This window comes from Zerene cesonia, chromosome 6 (assembly GCF_012273895.1).
Source record: "Zerene cesonia ecotype Mississippi chromosome 6, Zerene_cesonia_1.1, whole genome shotgun sequence".
NCBI classification, from domain to species: Eukaryota; Metazoa; Arthropoda; class Insecta; order Lepidoptera; family Pieridae; genus Zerene; species Zerene cesonia.
In genome coordinates this window covers 2,068,782-2,086,248 of record NC_052107.1, presented here as the reverse complement: position 1 = coordinate 2,086,248, position 17,467 = coordinate 2,068,782, and the positions used below count along the sequence as shown (strand labels likewise).

The 17,467-nt window shown below is 32.5% G+C and overlaps 1 protein-coding gene across 1 annotated transcript; it reads right to left on the bottom strand.

The window, feature by feature from the left end:
* Nucleotides 1-135: 135 nt before the first annotated feature.
* On the bottom strand, nt 136-15,049 carry LOC119840533 (proton-associated sugar transporter A). Its single transcript, XM_038367205.1, has 9 exons — nt 14,589-15,049; nt 13,509-13,771; nt 12,853-13,092; nt 9,126-9,227; nt 7,818-8,071; nt 6,874-7,068; nt 5,422-5,552; nt 2,527-2,701; nt 136-1,139 (listed from the first exon to the last, which is right to left on the bottom strand). Exons 1-9 carry the CDS (start codon nt 14,792-14,794, stop codon nt 921-923), a joined length of 1,785 nt encoding a protein of 594 aa, XP_038223133.1. The 5' UTR covers nt 14,795-15,049; the 3' UTR covers nt 136-920.
* Nucleotides 15,050-17,467: the final 2,418 nt, after the last annotated feature.

The following is a 17,467-nucleotide window of genomic DNA, read 5'->3' as shown; positions in this document are numbered from 1 at the left end:
GTGATTCTAATTTGGATTATAAAATAAACTAATGAAAATATTGTATTGTCATCAATACTTGATAAGTGAACAAAGTTTGAATTAAATCTGTCCGTTTAAGTTTGAAGGTGAGTTAAAAATAGTCTGTTATGATATATAAACATACAAACATACAGGTGAATCAAATAAAAGCGTATTAATAAACAATTTAAAAAAATAACCCACTCACGACACAACTTTATAACTATAAACATATTTTTGTAAAAAAGATTTTCAAAAATGCGTAAGAACCAAAACTCATGATAATAGACACGTCTTACATCCACATAATAAAATAATACATTAATTAGCATCTATATTATATGTAAGGTTATGTTAGATCAGACCCTGATCGTTTTGATATATGCGGTATTTGGTGCAGATTCTATAGTTAATAAATTAAAGACTATGTAACGTATTTTAAACGTCAATTATTCATTATATTATTATACCAGACGTTTCGAACATTTTACAGCGAGCGTCACGTGGAGGCTGAGAATTATACGTTTAAATTCTTTTAAAAGTCTTTAATTTATTAATGTATACTCCCATAAAATCAAACACAATATTGCAGAGTACCGAAAGACATTTATATACAAATCGTTTCAAAGATATATTAACAACTAAAAGAAGTAAACCACAGCGCCTTCATACGCCGTCAGACCATAGCGCATACAGACATACAGATCCAAAAAAGTTTTGGGTTGATATAACTGCATCGGCCACAGCCAATGTTGCAGCCACCGCTATCAAAGAGTTTACATACAGTATAGGTACAGGACACGAGCTACTGCGCGTATAAAACCCTAAACCTGCAAAATAACCTAACCCTACAAAAATATATCACGAGACGAAAACTTTGTGGTGAGCCTTCTAACAACCTGTGGCACAGAACACAAAATTCACAGATCCAAATAAGTAATCTGTGTAGCTGTAACAGCAGCGGCCGCAGCCAGCGTAGCAGCCACCGCCACCACAGCGGCGGTGGAGCCCGCGGCGCGCACCGCGACCCCCATGATGCAGGACACGAGCAGCTGCGCCACGAACACGCAGCTGCTGACGACGCCCACGTCCGTGCCGATGCCGCGCGAGCCCCCGCTGCCCCCGCCGCAACTGTCCCACTGGAAGGGAACGCCTTCCATTTACGCATATTGTACAACAATCCATAGTAAATAACTTTTCTTTAATGTAATAGCGGGCAAATGAGCTGGCGGTTCGATTGATACCCTTGAACCGCCGAAAAGTTGCCCGCTCTTTTTTTATTTATTTTTAATAGGGCAGCGCTTGATCACGATCTCGCCTGATGGTAAGCTGAGATGTGGTCGATGGTGGAAGACGCTTCCCTAGAAGGAACGTGTTCACTCTTCTCTGAAGACCATCCTTTCTTTTATTCATTCTTCGCTCGGAGATGTAAGGGATAAGCGAAGGATTGACGACGGGTATAAAGAAATAGACTAGGAAGGGCGAGGAAGACGATACGAATCTCCGGAAGATGACAGCTTCGATACCATAGCAAAAAACTAAAAAATAGAACAAGGGCATGAGTTTGTTTTTCTTTGACATTATACTACACTTAAACTTATAACTATGTCTCAGAATCTACATGGCTTACGACTTAAACTTGTGAGTCGTAAGCGATATGTTATATGTAATGTTCTAAATTAAAAAAAAAATAAAAACAACGACAACGGTAGTGTAAAAAGAAGTGTGTGCCGTATGATTCAGATATAGTGGAAACGTTCCACAACCGTGCAGTCCATTAATTAGCATCCGATTTAATTACAAAGTGTTAAATTCTAGTAAATCTCTTTGATGTTGTACCCTTGATTTCATATTCTGGACGATAACATTTGTATATTTATAAGATGGAATATATGTATCAACAATTAAATGGAAAATGTATTGAAATGTCCTCTAGTAAAGTATTTGATAAACGACGGACAATATTATAATGATATTTTTGCATTTCACGATGTTTCCCGCGATAATTTTTATTTGGTAGGGTAAGGTTAGGTTAAGGGTAAGTTAAGGCAATTGAAACAAGATTAAACACTAAACCAACTTATTATTATGTGACTGTCCAAAGGAAAATAAAATCGCCAATCAATCGATTCAATTAGACTTAATTCAATATAATTATACTCAAATTTTAATACTCCCAGTATATTAATATTAATACACACGAATGGAAAACTAGTATTACTAATATTAAATATACAATAAAGTGTTATAGAAATAAATAATATTACTATTATTTAAAATTACCTCTTACTTCTTTCTACATAGCAACAAACCAAAACGCAATTCACTACACATAAATTATCCAATGGAAAACACCCGTAGCACTCTTTACTTATTTATTTTTGTTTATTTTATTTATTTTTAACGGTTTTCATTTGAATTTAGATAAATTCAAGTATGTTTATATGTGTGTGTTTGTGTGTTTCAGGTGTGAAATAAATTATGCATCCATATGAGATATAAAAATATAATAAGAAATGTACTCACCATTCCTGTGGCATGATAATGCGCCACCAATAGGTATGGCATGGTGAATAGAGTAGAGTACATGACCCCAGCGGTCCAACTGAACAGTAACACAGCTGCTGGAGCCCGCAAGATGCAGAGGAGCATCATCCCGCAACTGTACGTGCTTAGACCGCCTACGTATACTTTTTTAGCCCTAGAAATTAAATGGAGAACGTGGGTATCACAGAGGTCAGGTATATTTTCTAACACTTAACTTAATAACAGTACAACCAACTTATATTATGAAATGGCGAAAAAGTTTACCAAAGATGTTGCATTGTCATTGTGCTATATATGACTACTTCAAGTTCTCTGTATGTTTTATTGCTATATTTTTTAACGTTAACTGATCAATATACCGAAAACTATTAAGTGTTATTAATCTATAGGTAACACTGTAGCGACGATGACCGGGACGACATCCTTCGTTTCAGTGAAAAGTTGGTGGCACCGTATAGAAATTTAAGTGATAGCTGATGCCTATGGTAGGTACCATCAGGTCAGCAGATAATGCTAATATAACTAATGAGGTAAGTATGTCATATACTTGAAGACTATTAAAAAATGTAATTTAGATATCTTGTTACACTCCACAAAACATTGGAAAAACGTTCAACTATGAGATAAGAGAATAAAATATTTTTTATCGCTTACTACTTTGCATACTATTTCGTAATACTTTCGTAGTACTTAAAATCAGATATCCAAAATTTAACTCAGATACAAGCACAATTCCCAGATTCAGGTACAACATTTAACATTAAAAAATAATGCTATATTAATCAATGGCGATCTGTTGCTTGTAAATTATAGTAGGCGTTTGTATTTTAAAAGGTAAAAGAATTAATTTCAAGAAATTATATGTCATTGATTATCAAAGTTTATAAAATTTAAAGAATTTTATGCAAACTACATATGTTGTTGTACCCGTAAATATTATTTTATAAAATATGTTAAGTACTGTTCCAGAAAATGATTTCTAGAGTACGTAAAGCCATAAAAATGTCCTTAGACTGAATGTCAAGTGTTATCCTATTAAATATCACTGTCAAGTCTAAGGTTACTCGCTTATTAATTAATTTGATTTAAAATAATAGTAATAATATAAGAAGATATAAAAAATATATTTAAATAGGTGTGTATCCAAGTTACTTAGTCACAATCTAGAAATGCATTATATAATATGTTATCACTTTTAATATTATTTATTTTTCTACTCCCTTTGCTTATATATCGAATATTAAATGGAAACCATGCTTTAATTCATAATCAAGTTGTTTGATTGGTATTCATGAACAAGTGGATATATTAAATTAAAAATTTAAAAAAACTCCCCACACACATTTTGTGTTGGCTTTCAAATTTGTCATAGTTTTTTACTGGTCAAATCTTTTCATTTGGTATCCTTTGGGGAAGTTATTAAAAAAATAATCAGACCACCATTTTGAGACCGCGATCTTTGAACGATTCTCATGAAATAGCTAAGAACACAACACGAAATACTGAAGAATTCGCCATTGTAATAATAAAAAAAAAAAAACAATAAAAATTGGTGGATCCGTTTGAGAGCTACGGTACGATGAATTTTGGACGATAAATTGAATTAAGTTGGCATTGAAATACTAAATTTCTTACTACATATTGTGATTGGAATTCTAGTATAAATGTAAGGTCTAAAATTAGCTAATGATATCAAAATAAATCAAATTCAAATGTATGTAAGTGATACACGGAAATGTGGATATCCATCTTGCACTAGATCTCAATTTATAGATTTGAGGAAGTGATTTGTCTGAGATGTCCGAGTTAATATCTTAAGATATTTTACTTTTAAGAAATAGCTTTATTTTAAATGGTCAGAAATTGGCTTATTTTAAAGTATTATATCAAACGAATGTATTTATAAATTAACCTGTTTTTATATAGAGATGATCATATTATCAATGTGAAATTAGACATATGTATTGATCTTGGGCTTAATTACAATGTGGAGATTAATTCAACAATGATAAACCCAATTATAACATATAATTAGACTGAGAAGCCATATCCTACTCGTGATAGTAACTCGGCTTCGTTTCGACCTCGCAGTTAATATAATTTTGAGTTTTCTATCCAACTACATCACGAAGACTTTTCAGGTAAGTAAATAGTGGAAGAAAGAATATAATGGATTTTGTATACGTAATATTTCGACTAAGAATACGACAGTTTTTCAATTGTAACCATGTATTGTAATATAACGGAGTTGAGTTTGTCAAATTAATAATTAAGATAGAAGTTTAATCAGCAGTAAGAATGGGTGTAATATTGTATAGGAGACAAAAATTTGGAATTTGTTTCAACAAAAAGCTTTTTCGCTTGCCCCGTCTGTCCCTATGTATGTATGCTTACATCTATAACACTACACAACGGATTTGATAGGGTTTTTTTTAATAGAGTAATATAAAAGAAAGGTTAATATGTATAATAGCATCTATTAAACTGTTCCCAATTTCACGCAACATCTAGTTCTAATATAGGAATCAAACTTGATTAAGAAGCGATAATAATATTTAATCACGTCAACTTAATAAAACTCACCCATGATCATGATTCACCCATGATTTTTCTATTCTTTCAAAATGTCTCATTTATAAAGCACCAGCTGCGCCCCGCGGTTTCACCCGCGTAAGTCCGTATCCCGTAGGAATATCGGGATAAAAAGTTGCCTATATGTCATTCCAGTTGTCCAGCTGTCTACGTACCAAATTTCATTGCAATGAGTTCAGTAGTTTTTGCGTGAAAGAGCAACAAACGCACACACATCCTTACAAACTTTTTGCATTTATAATATTAGTAGGATTTCAATGGTAATAATTAAATAAAACTCACCCATGTTTCTTGATAAGCTTTTCAATGATAGTGGAGTAGCACGCACAAGAGAGCGAGTACATGGCCATCCCCCAGCATCCGAACCGAACACCGGCCTCGTAGTTGATTCTACTCTCGCTGCCTTCTGGCGCCTGCCGGGATTACCGAGCAAAACTTGAAACGACGTTTTAATATTATTTTAGGAGCCAAATATTTCAAAGGTCTTACATATGACTTTACATCTATCATTTAGGGGTATGAAAAATAGATGTTGGCCTATTCTCAGATGTACCCGATATGAACATAAAATTTCATAAGAATCGAATCCAGCCATTTCGGAGGAAATTGGTAACTAACATTGTGAAAGGGGAATTTTATGTATACATATAGAGATTTAAGATAACTTTGTGTTTTTGTTGTTTTATAAAACAGTTGTATCGTATTCTGTTAATATTGTATTCCTGTAAGGGTCGTAGATTAATGAAATTAAACTAAATAAATACTGAAATAATAAAGCATTATTTCAGAAAAGATTTGAATTTAAACCAAATGAAATGAATGTGTCTCATGCCAAAACCAAACGCGCTTTGTAGTATATTTATTCAGGTTTAAGTTTCATGCTTTATAAATAACCTAAAACCTAAGATGAAATCTCTGAAAAGTATTTTTCAGGAAGTGGTTTTCTTAATAGCAGATTCGCTTATAAATTATTTCACAATATTAAATTGTTGACTAAGTATGGATCAACAGTACCACGAAGCCATATTCATTTAATCCTTCTCTAATAAACAGTTTTGTTAGAACAAACACACGCTTTACTAAACTCAGTCATTAAACTTAAGCTTATAAATATGATAAGAAGTTCACTTTAAAAATTCTGACTCATTCGTCTTTTCTTGAAATTCAGATCTATATAAAATTTGCTACTACAGAGGATTAAGGATATAATTATTTTAGATAAATAATATTACATAGTATTCAATTTGTGATCTAATTAATTACGGATTGTTAAATCTGGCCTATATTAATGAGGAATACTTATTTTATTCAATATTATAACACAAAAACTAAATCCATTCTGTCACTGTGTTTACTGTTCTTTGACTAAGAATAGGAAAATCATTGACCTTTGGGTATATTCGTGTCGAACGTAATTTGAAAAATGTAATTTACGCAGAAATCTGCGCTACATTTCAAATAATGGTTTATATTATATATTACTCTTACATTAAATTGACATACAAAATTAGGTCATTTATTCGTTTATATTAACAATATTTTTTAAAATTCGGATCACTAATACGTTTGACTTAATATCGTCACAAAATTAATCCCTATTAGTGACAAAATGGCGCTATATCGGTCCTATTCTTAGTTGAACTAATTCGTTCCAATCAATTCCTATCACGTGACAAAATGGCGCTAAATCTATCCTATTCTTAATTGAATCGCACTGCCCGAAAGCATACTCACCGCTGGATTGCCACCATACACGGATTCACCAACAAAGTCAGTGAAGTACAAAGAGTAGCAGACGTGAGCCATCCAGCAGAAAAGGTTGGTGAGGCACACCACGCGGAGGGAGTTGGGCATCATGATGATGGACATCAAGTAGTGCTTCAGGGACAACGGCTCCCCGTGACCCTCGGGGATCGGAATGCCGGGAGCCTGGAGTACACAGTGCTTTCATCTTGTATGGTATTAAGTACGTAGAACGTTGTTATTTAACAAAAAACTTAGTATTCACTGCCTTCATATTGCCGAAGCTAGACGAAATTTAAATGGTGGTACCATTTCAATTTGGTCGTGCGAGAGACAGCTTTCAAATAAAAAAAGAACCATCAAAATTGGTTCACCCAGACGAAATCGAGAATCTCTTTCTTTTTTTTGAAAGCGGTTAATTAAAAAAAATAAGGAAACATGTGTCGGTTACATCAAATGAGAAAAGTTAAAATTGAAAAAAAATCCTTAAACATACATAATATAATTGAATTCTTATAACAGAAAAGATCGGCTTCGCACGCTTGATCAGATGAAATTGCCATGTGAATGGGGCTAAAAGTATACTAATCGCTAGTTTCACTATCCCCAGACAAAAAAAAAAATCGTACCATAAAATCGCTCCGTTGCGACACGAAAGAGTAACAAACAAATGAACAAACACACTTTCACATTTATATCAATATTACATAGTATTTTCTTGTGTTTGGTTTCACGCGAGTATTATACATTTAGAAATTAAAAACTTTTCAACGGATTTTAAACGCGATTTATTCATTATATTATTAACCCGACGTTTCGAACACTTTGCAGCGAGCGTGGTCACGGGGAGACACGTCGGGTTAATAATATAATGAATAAATCGCGTTTAAAATCCGTTGAAAAGTTTTCAATATTACATATTGAACAACCCTTACCTCAGGCTGTTCCAACGCTCCGTACATAACCGTCCCATCTCTTATCAACCCGTCTTTCTCCACTTGTTCTTCCATCGACTCCACTTGAACCACCGGAGGTTCCTGACTTTCATCGCTCTTTCGAAACTCTTCGTACTGATGCAACTCGTCCAAAGGAATCTCTTTAAAACTCGTGATTGTAGCGGATACACACACTATGAATATTATCGTGATTAGAGAAAACACTGCTCGCACGTGGCCGCCGAAGAAATCGCCTGAAATATTGGGAAGACCTTTTTTATTTCCTGTATACAGCCAAGATTTACTGGGTTTTAATCAGTCTCTGTAGCACGCGACTCTCGGTCCTTACTAATGAATAAACTTATTTTTTTGTTTACCAAGATTGCTTAAGTCATAAGAATTCCTTCTCTTAAAATCGAAAACGTGAATATATGTGTCATTTTATTATATGTGTCAGAACTTCGGTTAAAAGCAAGAATTAATACCTAAATTCTGAACATATTTCTGGAAAAAAAAAATGTTTCTTATTATAACAATAGACATACAACAAACAGGCAACAATAGCAATATAGGCAAATTAAAAAAAACTTTGAAATAATACGCATGTTCATATAAAATTTCAATGCGGGGTTTCAGAACATTTCACAGTCGGATGTGCTAGTAGATACGTGAACATTCAGATATAATTCAGAATTGTCGCACAAATGCTCATTTTTTTTTTTTTTTTTTTTTATGTCACAGTCGGCAATGGAGCTGGTGGGTCGCCTGATGGTAAGCGCTACCACCGCCCATGAACATTTGTAGAGGCATAAGGTCCATTGCAGACCTTACGCCTCTACAAATGGATTGCCGACTTTTGGGAAGAGATTAAGGAAGGATTGGCGAGAGGAATAAGGAAAGGACTGGGAAGGGTACGGAAAAGGATATGGGCCTCCGGCTCCCCCACTCACCGAACGAAACACAGCAAATCCTATTTCACGCCGGTCTTCTGTGGGGGTGTGGTACTTCCCCGGTGCGAGCTGGCCCAATTCGTGCCGAAGCGTGCTCGACCACCACATACCAAATAAATATCTTTAAAATTTCCACACTTACTATATTTCTTAACACAGTACTTACGTTAACAATGAATACAAGACATTATACAGATAAGGAAAAACCAAAAATTACCAAATTACCATTTTGCTAATTTGTTTTTTTCTTTCAAGCACCAGTTAGTTTAATCTACCATATACAAAGTTATAAAATAACAGAAAAGTGAAGGTCAATAAAGCCTGTTTTGAAATTGGGTAAAACTGTAAATATATTTACCAAGACTAGTTTCATCCCAATTGATGCCTCCGAGAGCATATCCCATGAAGCCACCCAGTCCTGCCATGATCGTGAACGTGCTTAAACCTTTTGCATGGTCCTCTGAAAACAGCAAGAAGGGGGTGACTTTTTTTATACCGATTTTCATGATTGTGTTTTCTATTTTTATATATTTGATTGTAAACAATCTCTATGATTTCATTTCTATTACATTTCTTAATAATTTATTTTTTCTATAAAGTAAAAGTTCAAACTATTTGAGATGTTCATTGAGTTCAATGTACAAGTATATTCACTGAAAATAAGTAGCTGCTCATTTTAGAACATCTGCCACCAAATCCATTCGTAATACAATTTATCTGTACAATTTTCAATGTATTTATTCGACGATTTCGCGCCTTATTTTTAATCCGTCGTAACAATTAATTTAAATCATTGAATATAACTTTTAACGTTTATATTTACAATTAAAATAAAATAAAAGCAGTGTAGGATAAAGTGGCTCTCGTAAGCAAAAAAGATTCAGAATCAGTTCAGAAAATCCAGAGATATCCTACTAACTCACTTAAATTATCTCTTTGTAATATTCGTATAGATACTGATAGACGTTATACTAAGAAATTCATCGCTATCATGTTTTCCGTGATAAAACGTTTGGAAAATCCCAAAATGCGATGTGTCTGTAAAGATTTTTACATTGCACTAATGACTTACATTGCATAAATTATAAATTTTTGCAATTAACGAGAGCAGAATCTAACTAATTAAACTCTTCCTCATCCTTTTAGTTTATTAAACTAAAAATTAGGATATTAACTAATTAATGAAAATCAGAATTAGCATCGGAACGATTCATTATATAAAAATAGATTTAACATTAATATACAAATCCGTAAACATTATGACATTATGCAAGTACTTTGAATATTGTATCATTAAATTAGGTATAAAGATGCAATATAAATAATATGATTAATATGTAATTAAACTACTTTTTCTTCAGCCGGCAAGATCTATCACAAGAATGAAAATATCTAACGGCGAAAATAATACGTTATATAATCGGCCATTATCCGTTCAATCTTAGTCTTGACGCTAAGCTAATAATAGTTTTACGTCATATAAATTTACACTGGAGATAAGGACGAAAATATAGAATTCCATTATCGAGTACTTCAAAGGCAATTCAGGTATTTTTAGCGCGGAACCCTCGTGCTAGTAGCATATTGGATTAAAGATACTGAGATTTACTTCGATAATTCCTAGCCTTAACAAATTATTCCATGTTTAGGTACCATAAAATAATATTTGATAGCCTTAATTTAAAAGTCATAATTGAAGGGAATTTAAATTAATAGAGTCGAAATTTCCTCACTTATTAAGTTATACAATTTTTGAAACAGTAAAACCCGTGAGCGTAGCTAAGTGAGTTATTTTATGGATTTCAACCTTTTCGGGAGTTGGAAGGGGGGAATAATATGTAATAATTGTGGGTTATTGTGTCTGGGGTTTATTAGGGCTATTTAATATACTTTAATCTTAGTTTTATTTTCTTAAACCCAAATTAAAATCTGGGTACGCTCGTGGTAAAACCTCAATTTAATTATTCTACTTTCATAATATAATTTTGACCGCCTCCTTGGCACAGTGGTTAACGCGTGAGCGTAGAACCGAGGGGGTCTTGGGTTCAATTCCCGGTGGGGACGCACAAAAAAAATGTCTCAGTCTGGCAGGACTCAGAAGGCCGAAGCAGAAGACCTACTTGTCCGTAAAGAAAATCGATCAGTGAAACAGATGTACATCTTCTGCCCCATACCCCACTAGGGGACACGGGACTTCACTACACTATAATATAATTTAAGCTAACCAACAAACTTGTCTAACCTTAATATGACTGCTTAAATATATGAAAAGTGAGTATACCTATTTACATGAATATATCACTGATAACCAAATAGCTAAGAGGAAAATACCAAAATAAATATTGTTAAGATATATCAATCACTGCGAAAGGAAATGATAGCGGCTTGTTTTCAGGCTGAATTTAACAGTCACATGCTATGACGTAGCATATAAATATTTAATTAAACACTGCCCATGTCTATCAATCTGGGTTAAGGATAGCAAGCAAAAACTTATGTTTGAAACAGATTTCGATTTTAAATTGAGATAACACAAAAAGAGGTTAGGTAAAGTTCGCGGTGGAATAGGAACAATGCTCTTAAAGTGAACGGAATCGAGAGTTTAAGATACACTTATTTTATTTAATATAATTGGGAATGTTAATGACGTATGATGTATTACAGTTGTCCAATAAATCCCCTCTCTACACTGACATAATTTAAGAGTATGCAACTTAAAAAATGTTGACGAAAATTTATCAGGTAAAAAAGGTTTGATAAAATCTAGTGAGCCCGTCCGAAAATAGTATACATATTTTATATATAGTATACATACATATTTACAATTAATAATAAATTAATTAACAATAAACCTTTCAAAACATTCACTAATATAATAAGAGTAATCATTTGAAATATTTGATACTAAGAGATATCTTTTAAGAGTGCTATACCTATATTTAATTAAATATTATGTTTGATTTAAAAGACAAAACTATTATTGAAATAATATCATATCGTCCAAAGGTTCCTTAGTGTCAAACGAAAAGTAACTGACATTAACAAAAACGTTCATTCCATACGAAGATATATATTGCTTCCTTCAGATATGGTAATAAGTCGGTAATATGATCGACATCTGTAAGTACGTCTGATAAAATAATCTTTCGGAAACTAGGAATCCATTTAAAGCAGACATTTTGATAACAATAAATCCAATTGTTTGTTGGCATCTACAAATCTCTTTAAAAACCTAAAGAATCCATGTTCTCTTATTGTTACTACGAAGCGATTGCACGTGAAAATTCTAAATTTCTTAGACTATCTACATTTCTCTAACTTTATTCGAATGGTCTCTTTTATCTTATACAATCAATCATAACGATATGAAATAAACAAATTTAAATCTTCACAATTCTCATTGATATGTACATATTTATATATTATGATATCATGATTACAACAAGAACAGAGTCATGTTGTAGCCATGCACTTATTTATTTAAAAAGTTGAGTATGAGTATAATGCGATTTTATTAGTAGGTCGTCTTTTGTTGTCGTTTAATAGGATTTTTATATGAACTGCAAAAATTAGTTTATCAAAGAATTAAGTACAGATTTCATAAAATATCTATTTTTTGTATATATGTTGAACGAAGGCATTTAATATATATTTTTTATTATATATTTGTTTAGAAAAAGACTTGATTAGTTCATGCAGTTTCTTAATAATTCAAGTAATTGAGGAAAAGCCCATTCATACTTAGTACTATCATACCATTAATATTCTCTTTTAAACAAAGTGGACAATGTTAACGCTTTAATTCAAATCAGACACCAATACAAAGAAAAGTCTCTAAAGTTATAAAGAATTTTTAAATCTATAATATATGATATATAGATAATTTTTTTCCGTCGTATATCTTTATTACGTTAGACTTGATAGCATTAAACAAATCTGTCTGTCTGATACACTTATTAAATTCTAATAGGTTTAAAAATAAAGTAATATTATTCCAAAAATAACCCCTATCGGGACGACAGATCGTTAGTTCGTCCGTGGGTAACATCGACGGGCAAAGCTAGTATCTACCCAATATAACTCACCCGGTACAGTAACATCCAGTAAATAAGCTCTCGCCGGACTCTGGCAGGCATCAGCATCGAAATCCAAGAGAACTGTCCCCAAAACTGTGAACAGCACACCCCAAGGATGGTGGTTCGTGCCCTCAGTCTCTAACGCGGAACTGCGAGGGCCCAGCGCTGAGGGCACTGTGGTTCTATTGATGGATCCTAAATCACCGAACGCGTACCCTAGGTCTTCGCCGTTTGGTACCAAGATGAGACCTGAAATTATAATCATCAAGGGTATATTTTTAGGTGTCGCTATTGAAAAGAAAAAATCCTAAAGTACTTAATTTCGAAATATTCAGGTATTTTTAGCACGGAACCCTCTAGTAAATCAGTTGATCGTTTGCTTTTTCGATAGAAAGAAAGGAATAAAACTGGTTTGATAAGAAAGATAGGTTAAATAGTGATAGATTGAAAGATAAGTGACTAACCTTGTGCAGTAAAAAAGTGAAGCCATCTTTAAGGCAGATCATGGTATTAATGTTTACAATAACGACATACAACACATTATTAATGCTACGGCGTAGCGACTCTACAGCACTGCCTACATTTCCTATTTATTTGTTTTTTATAACACTTATACTTAAATAACATTAATTATTGTATTACACACAAATCTAACACATACTAACCAAGGAACACACCAATAGACATCATCACGATGAAGGGTCGTCGCCTTCCATACTTCGAGGCGCATCTGTCACTCAATGAACCCAATAGAGGCGTCATAAAGAAACCTATTAGAGGTGAAAGAGCCCACACTAAAGTCATCTGTTGGTGAGGAACCCCAATTTGCAGCAAAGTGGGTGATACAAAAGCTGTTTCACCAGCGTATGAAAATTCTATACCCATAACTGCTGCTGATATCCGCATCAGCTCGATCCTATTTTTTCGCCTAGAAATACATTAAAGATTTTTATTTAATAATGCCAACGTGAGTATTATATAATATAGAAAATTGTAGAAATCAATAATAAAGATGTTAATATCTTAATAAAAGCGTCTTTGCGAATGACAAAATCTATTGTATTTTAAAAAAATTATTTAAATCTGTGTATCCCTAAATTAGAGAACAGGAAGATACACTAAGGAGTAATTATGGAATTCTAATTATGTTTTAAATATAATATAGAAACCTTGGCTGTATCAATAACTACATTACGAAGTAATAATCTAATTAGGTTATCTGATTCTATTTATTATAGTGCGTAGTACAGTATATTTAAACAATTCACATGATGATATACTTTTATATACAAATAATGAAAATTTTGGTGTGACGTTGTGAACAAAAATTTTCTATGTTTCTTTATTAAATGAACCTAGATAAATATTTACGGTATACAGAACACTTTTTTTAACTTTCGCTTCGGTCAAAAAATTTTATTAGTAAACAAAAGTAATAAAACTAAGGATATTTAATGCTAAAGTTAAAAGTCATTACCATCTTGTGTTTATTCACTTTAATGTTTTAGCAATTGTAACGTATATAATTTCAGGCATACAATTTAATACTTTCCATTGTCTTAAAGAACATAAAATAAATATTTATGTGTATAAAGTTAATAATTGAACTACAAATATATTTATTCCATTCAATTGCTGGTTGATTTTAGTATGTTGTGCATAAATCTCTAAGGGATCCATATGCATATGCATCTTTGACGAAAAATACAATCAATTAATTAATATTACTTAAAACATAACATTACCTAAACAAATCACAATATTCACTGTTGTCATACACACGATCCGGAGGTTCATCGGACGTCGGTATACCGAAAAAATGTTCCTTTAACATCTCACGGATACCTCTCGGATGCTCTTCCTTCCATTGCGCCCACCGCTCTTTGTACTTATCCCTAACGCCGTGCAATCGTCCCGTCACACCTTGATATTCGTTTAACTTTTCGGCCATTTTCACAAATTTATTTATCGTCAACTAACTATGGTACATGGAACACGGATTCACAGGATAGAATACAACGAACCGCGCATTTTTAAATTCAGAACACTGCTTTTTTTTAAGAACGTGCTGCAATCAGGCCATGGCTGCCATAAAATAATTATGTAGTTATTTGTTTTTTAAGGGATGTTTGTTGATGCTGGTTCGGAAGTCTAAAGAATACTGAGGCGCCCGCGCCGCCCTCTGTCATGGTCGCCCGCCCTGTACGAGGTGACATCGCCGTATAACCCCTAGATATGGCTTCCTTAGGTGTTGGAATAACATCATATTAGTTCACATATCGTTCCATTAGTTGTGACAATTGGAAATACCAATGTAAACTGAAATTAAAATTAATACATATCTTAGATGAAATGTTTATACAAGGAAAATAAAATCGTGATCTGAAACAACAATATTTAAGACGGTCATCATACTAAAAAGTAAGCATTTCATCCCACTTAAGCCGACTAGATAAAGTAATAAGCATTTCGGACTCAAGAGGCAAACAATCAAATGAATGTTCCGCTACTATGATAAGTGCAGACTTAGTAGTAATCTAAAGTAAACTTCTTATCAATAAAATATCAAAACGCTTAAACTATTCTCCATGATAAATGCGTTTTTATTATGTTCCTCTTACACGGAGAGTTTTGACAAACTTTTTGATTGGAACTATGACTGTGATGTGATTATTCGTGTTTATATTTTTAGGCATGCATGACGAAGCTGCATGCCTTGCGAAGCGTCTAGACCTGGCTTTATATCCAAAATGTTATCAAATGCCACTAAAAGATGGTGGGTGTGGTCGCTAACATGATAAACTTTGATCATAGCAGCAATCCAAAAATTGTCTCAATTGCTTCTTAAACTGAAATGCACCTTAGTAGTATATTTATTTATAACGCAAAAAAGATTAACGTATTTTTTATGTTATTTATTTGGAATCATTTTAATGCATAGTGAATCATTTATTTTCCTTACTTTACCTAAGTATTACAAAATTACAAATTCAATATTAATTTCAAATAGAATATTCACATTATTTTTCTTCGTAGACTTGAAATATATTTATTATCACACTTTATCATTAATATATCTACATTTACTCTATACAAATAATCAGGTATACAAAATACATCTCTAACAACTAAACATCCTTGCAGATTCGCCTGTACCCTGGTGTAATGATGTCGTATTTAATTTTTGTTTCATATTCCATGACCTTTTCATTGCTCCTAATCTGAATAAAGTGTAAACAATACTATATTAAATACTTATTTATAAAACACACACTTTCCTCGTTATCTTGATGAATAAATATTAAACGTTAAATATTTTCATATCAAATTTTATCATTTCTCCTAAATGAATGTGGTAGCATCTGAAATAAAAAAAAAATGTTTACTTTAGCAATTTGGAGTCTTTGTTTTATTGCCACTGAATAAAAATAATTTATGATCTATGGTAATGTTTCATTTTGCTTTTAAAACCTTTTTTTTATATGGAGAACGTTATCGTCCATATATAGGTAATTAGGTAGCTATCACTTCAATTAGAAATATTAACAATATTATACTCATAATTTAACTCAGGAATAACTTGTCATATTCATACCATATGTAAAATACACATTGAATATGACAAGTTACTTAACAGTACCGCAATCTGAAAATCAGGAACTCCACCACATGCCTTAATCCCGACGATGCATAACACTTAATAATACTTGTAACGTCATTATTAAATAAAAAAAAGGTTTTATATATTCAATTGTTTCGTTTTGTGTCCATTCCAGGATCTTAAAGTCGACGTCTTTCGTCTTAGGGATTACACTTATTGTAGCCCAGGGAACGAACAGATTGTTTTCTAAGCCTTATATAAACAAAATGATTGTTTATTTTATTGCTTTTCTCAGTCTATTACGATCAAATGCGTATTTGCCAGGATTTCCTACAATAATCGTTTATATCCCGCTTTCGTTTTGAACTAATATTAGGTTAAAAACCAGTTTATGGTTTTTCGTAAGCAAGGGGTTAAGAATTTTTAATGAACTAGTGCTATAATTATTTCAAATGCAAATATGTCATTTTTAAGAGTTACAAATCATTCCTGCATAAAATTTTATTATGTCTTATTTGTTTTTTTTTTGTCCAGCCAGACTTAGGTAAGTAAAGTCGAAGAACTAATTTTTTAGTCCCCACCGGGAGAAACGACGATTAGTACTTATCTACTAATATTCTTTTCATGATTTATGTTCGTTCTTATAACATACAGTTATATCAAAAAGTAATTTAAATATTCCATTTAAAAAAATATTACATTTAATAAAATGGGATCATTTCGCAACATATTTCTCATTTCATATTGACGTGAAGCGGTCATAAAGTTGGGAATACAAAGAGTTTTAAGTGTATGGAAAAGCAGGAACTTTACTTCTTGAGTTCTATTATGAAGTGAGTAAGTCGTACATGGCGATACGTAGACGAAGAATGAGTTTTCATTTCAGTTATTTCTCAAAATATTGTTATTTTCTAGATATTTATATTTCTTGCATTAACAAAATTATGAGGGATAAACGCAATACTATAATTAAATTAATAAAATTAATAATAATCATACTTATCTAGAAATTGCATTGAAAAG

Coding starts and splice junctions, on each gene's coding strand:
- LOC119840533 (XM_038367205.1), bottom strand. CDS start 14,794: ATGGCCGAAAAGTTAAACGAATATCAAGGTGTGACGGGACGATTGCAC. Junction 13,772..14,588: donor GAATATTGTGATTTGTTTAG/GTAATGTTATGT, acceptor ATGTATTTCTAG/GCGAAAAAATAGGATCGAGC. Junction 2,702..5,421: donor AAGCTTATCAAGAAACATGG/GTGAGTTTTATT, acceptor TTTAATTTCTAG/GGCTAAAAAAGTATACGTAG.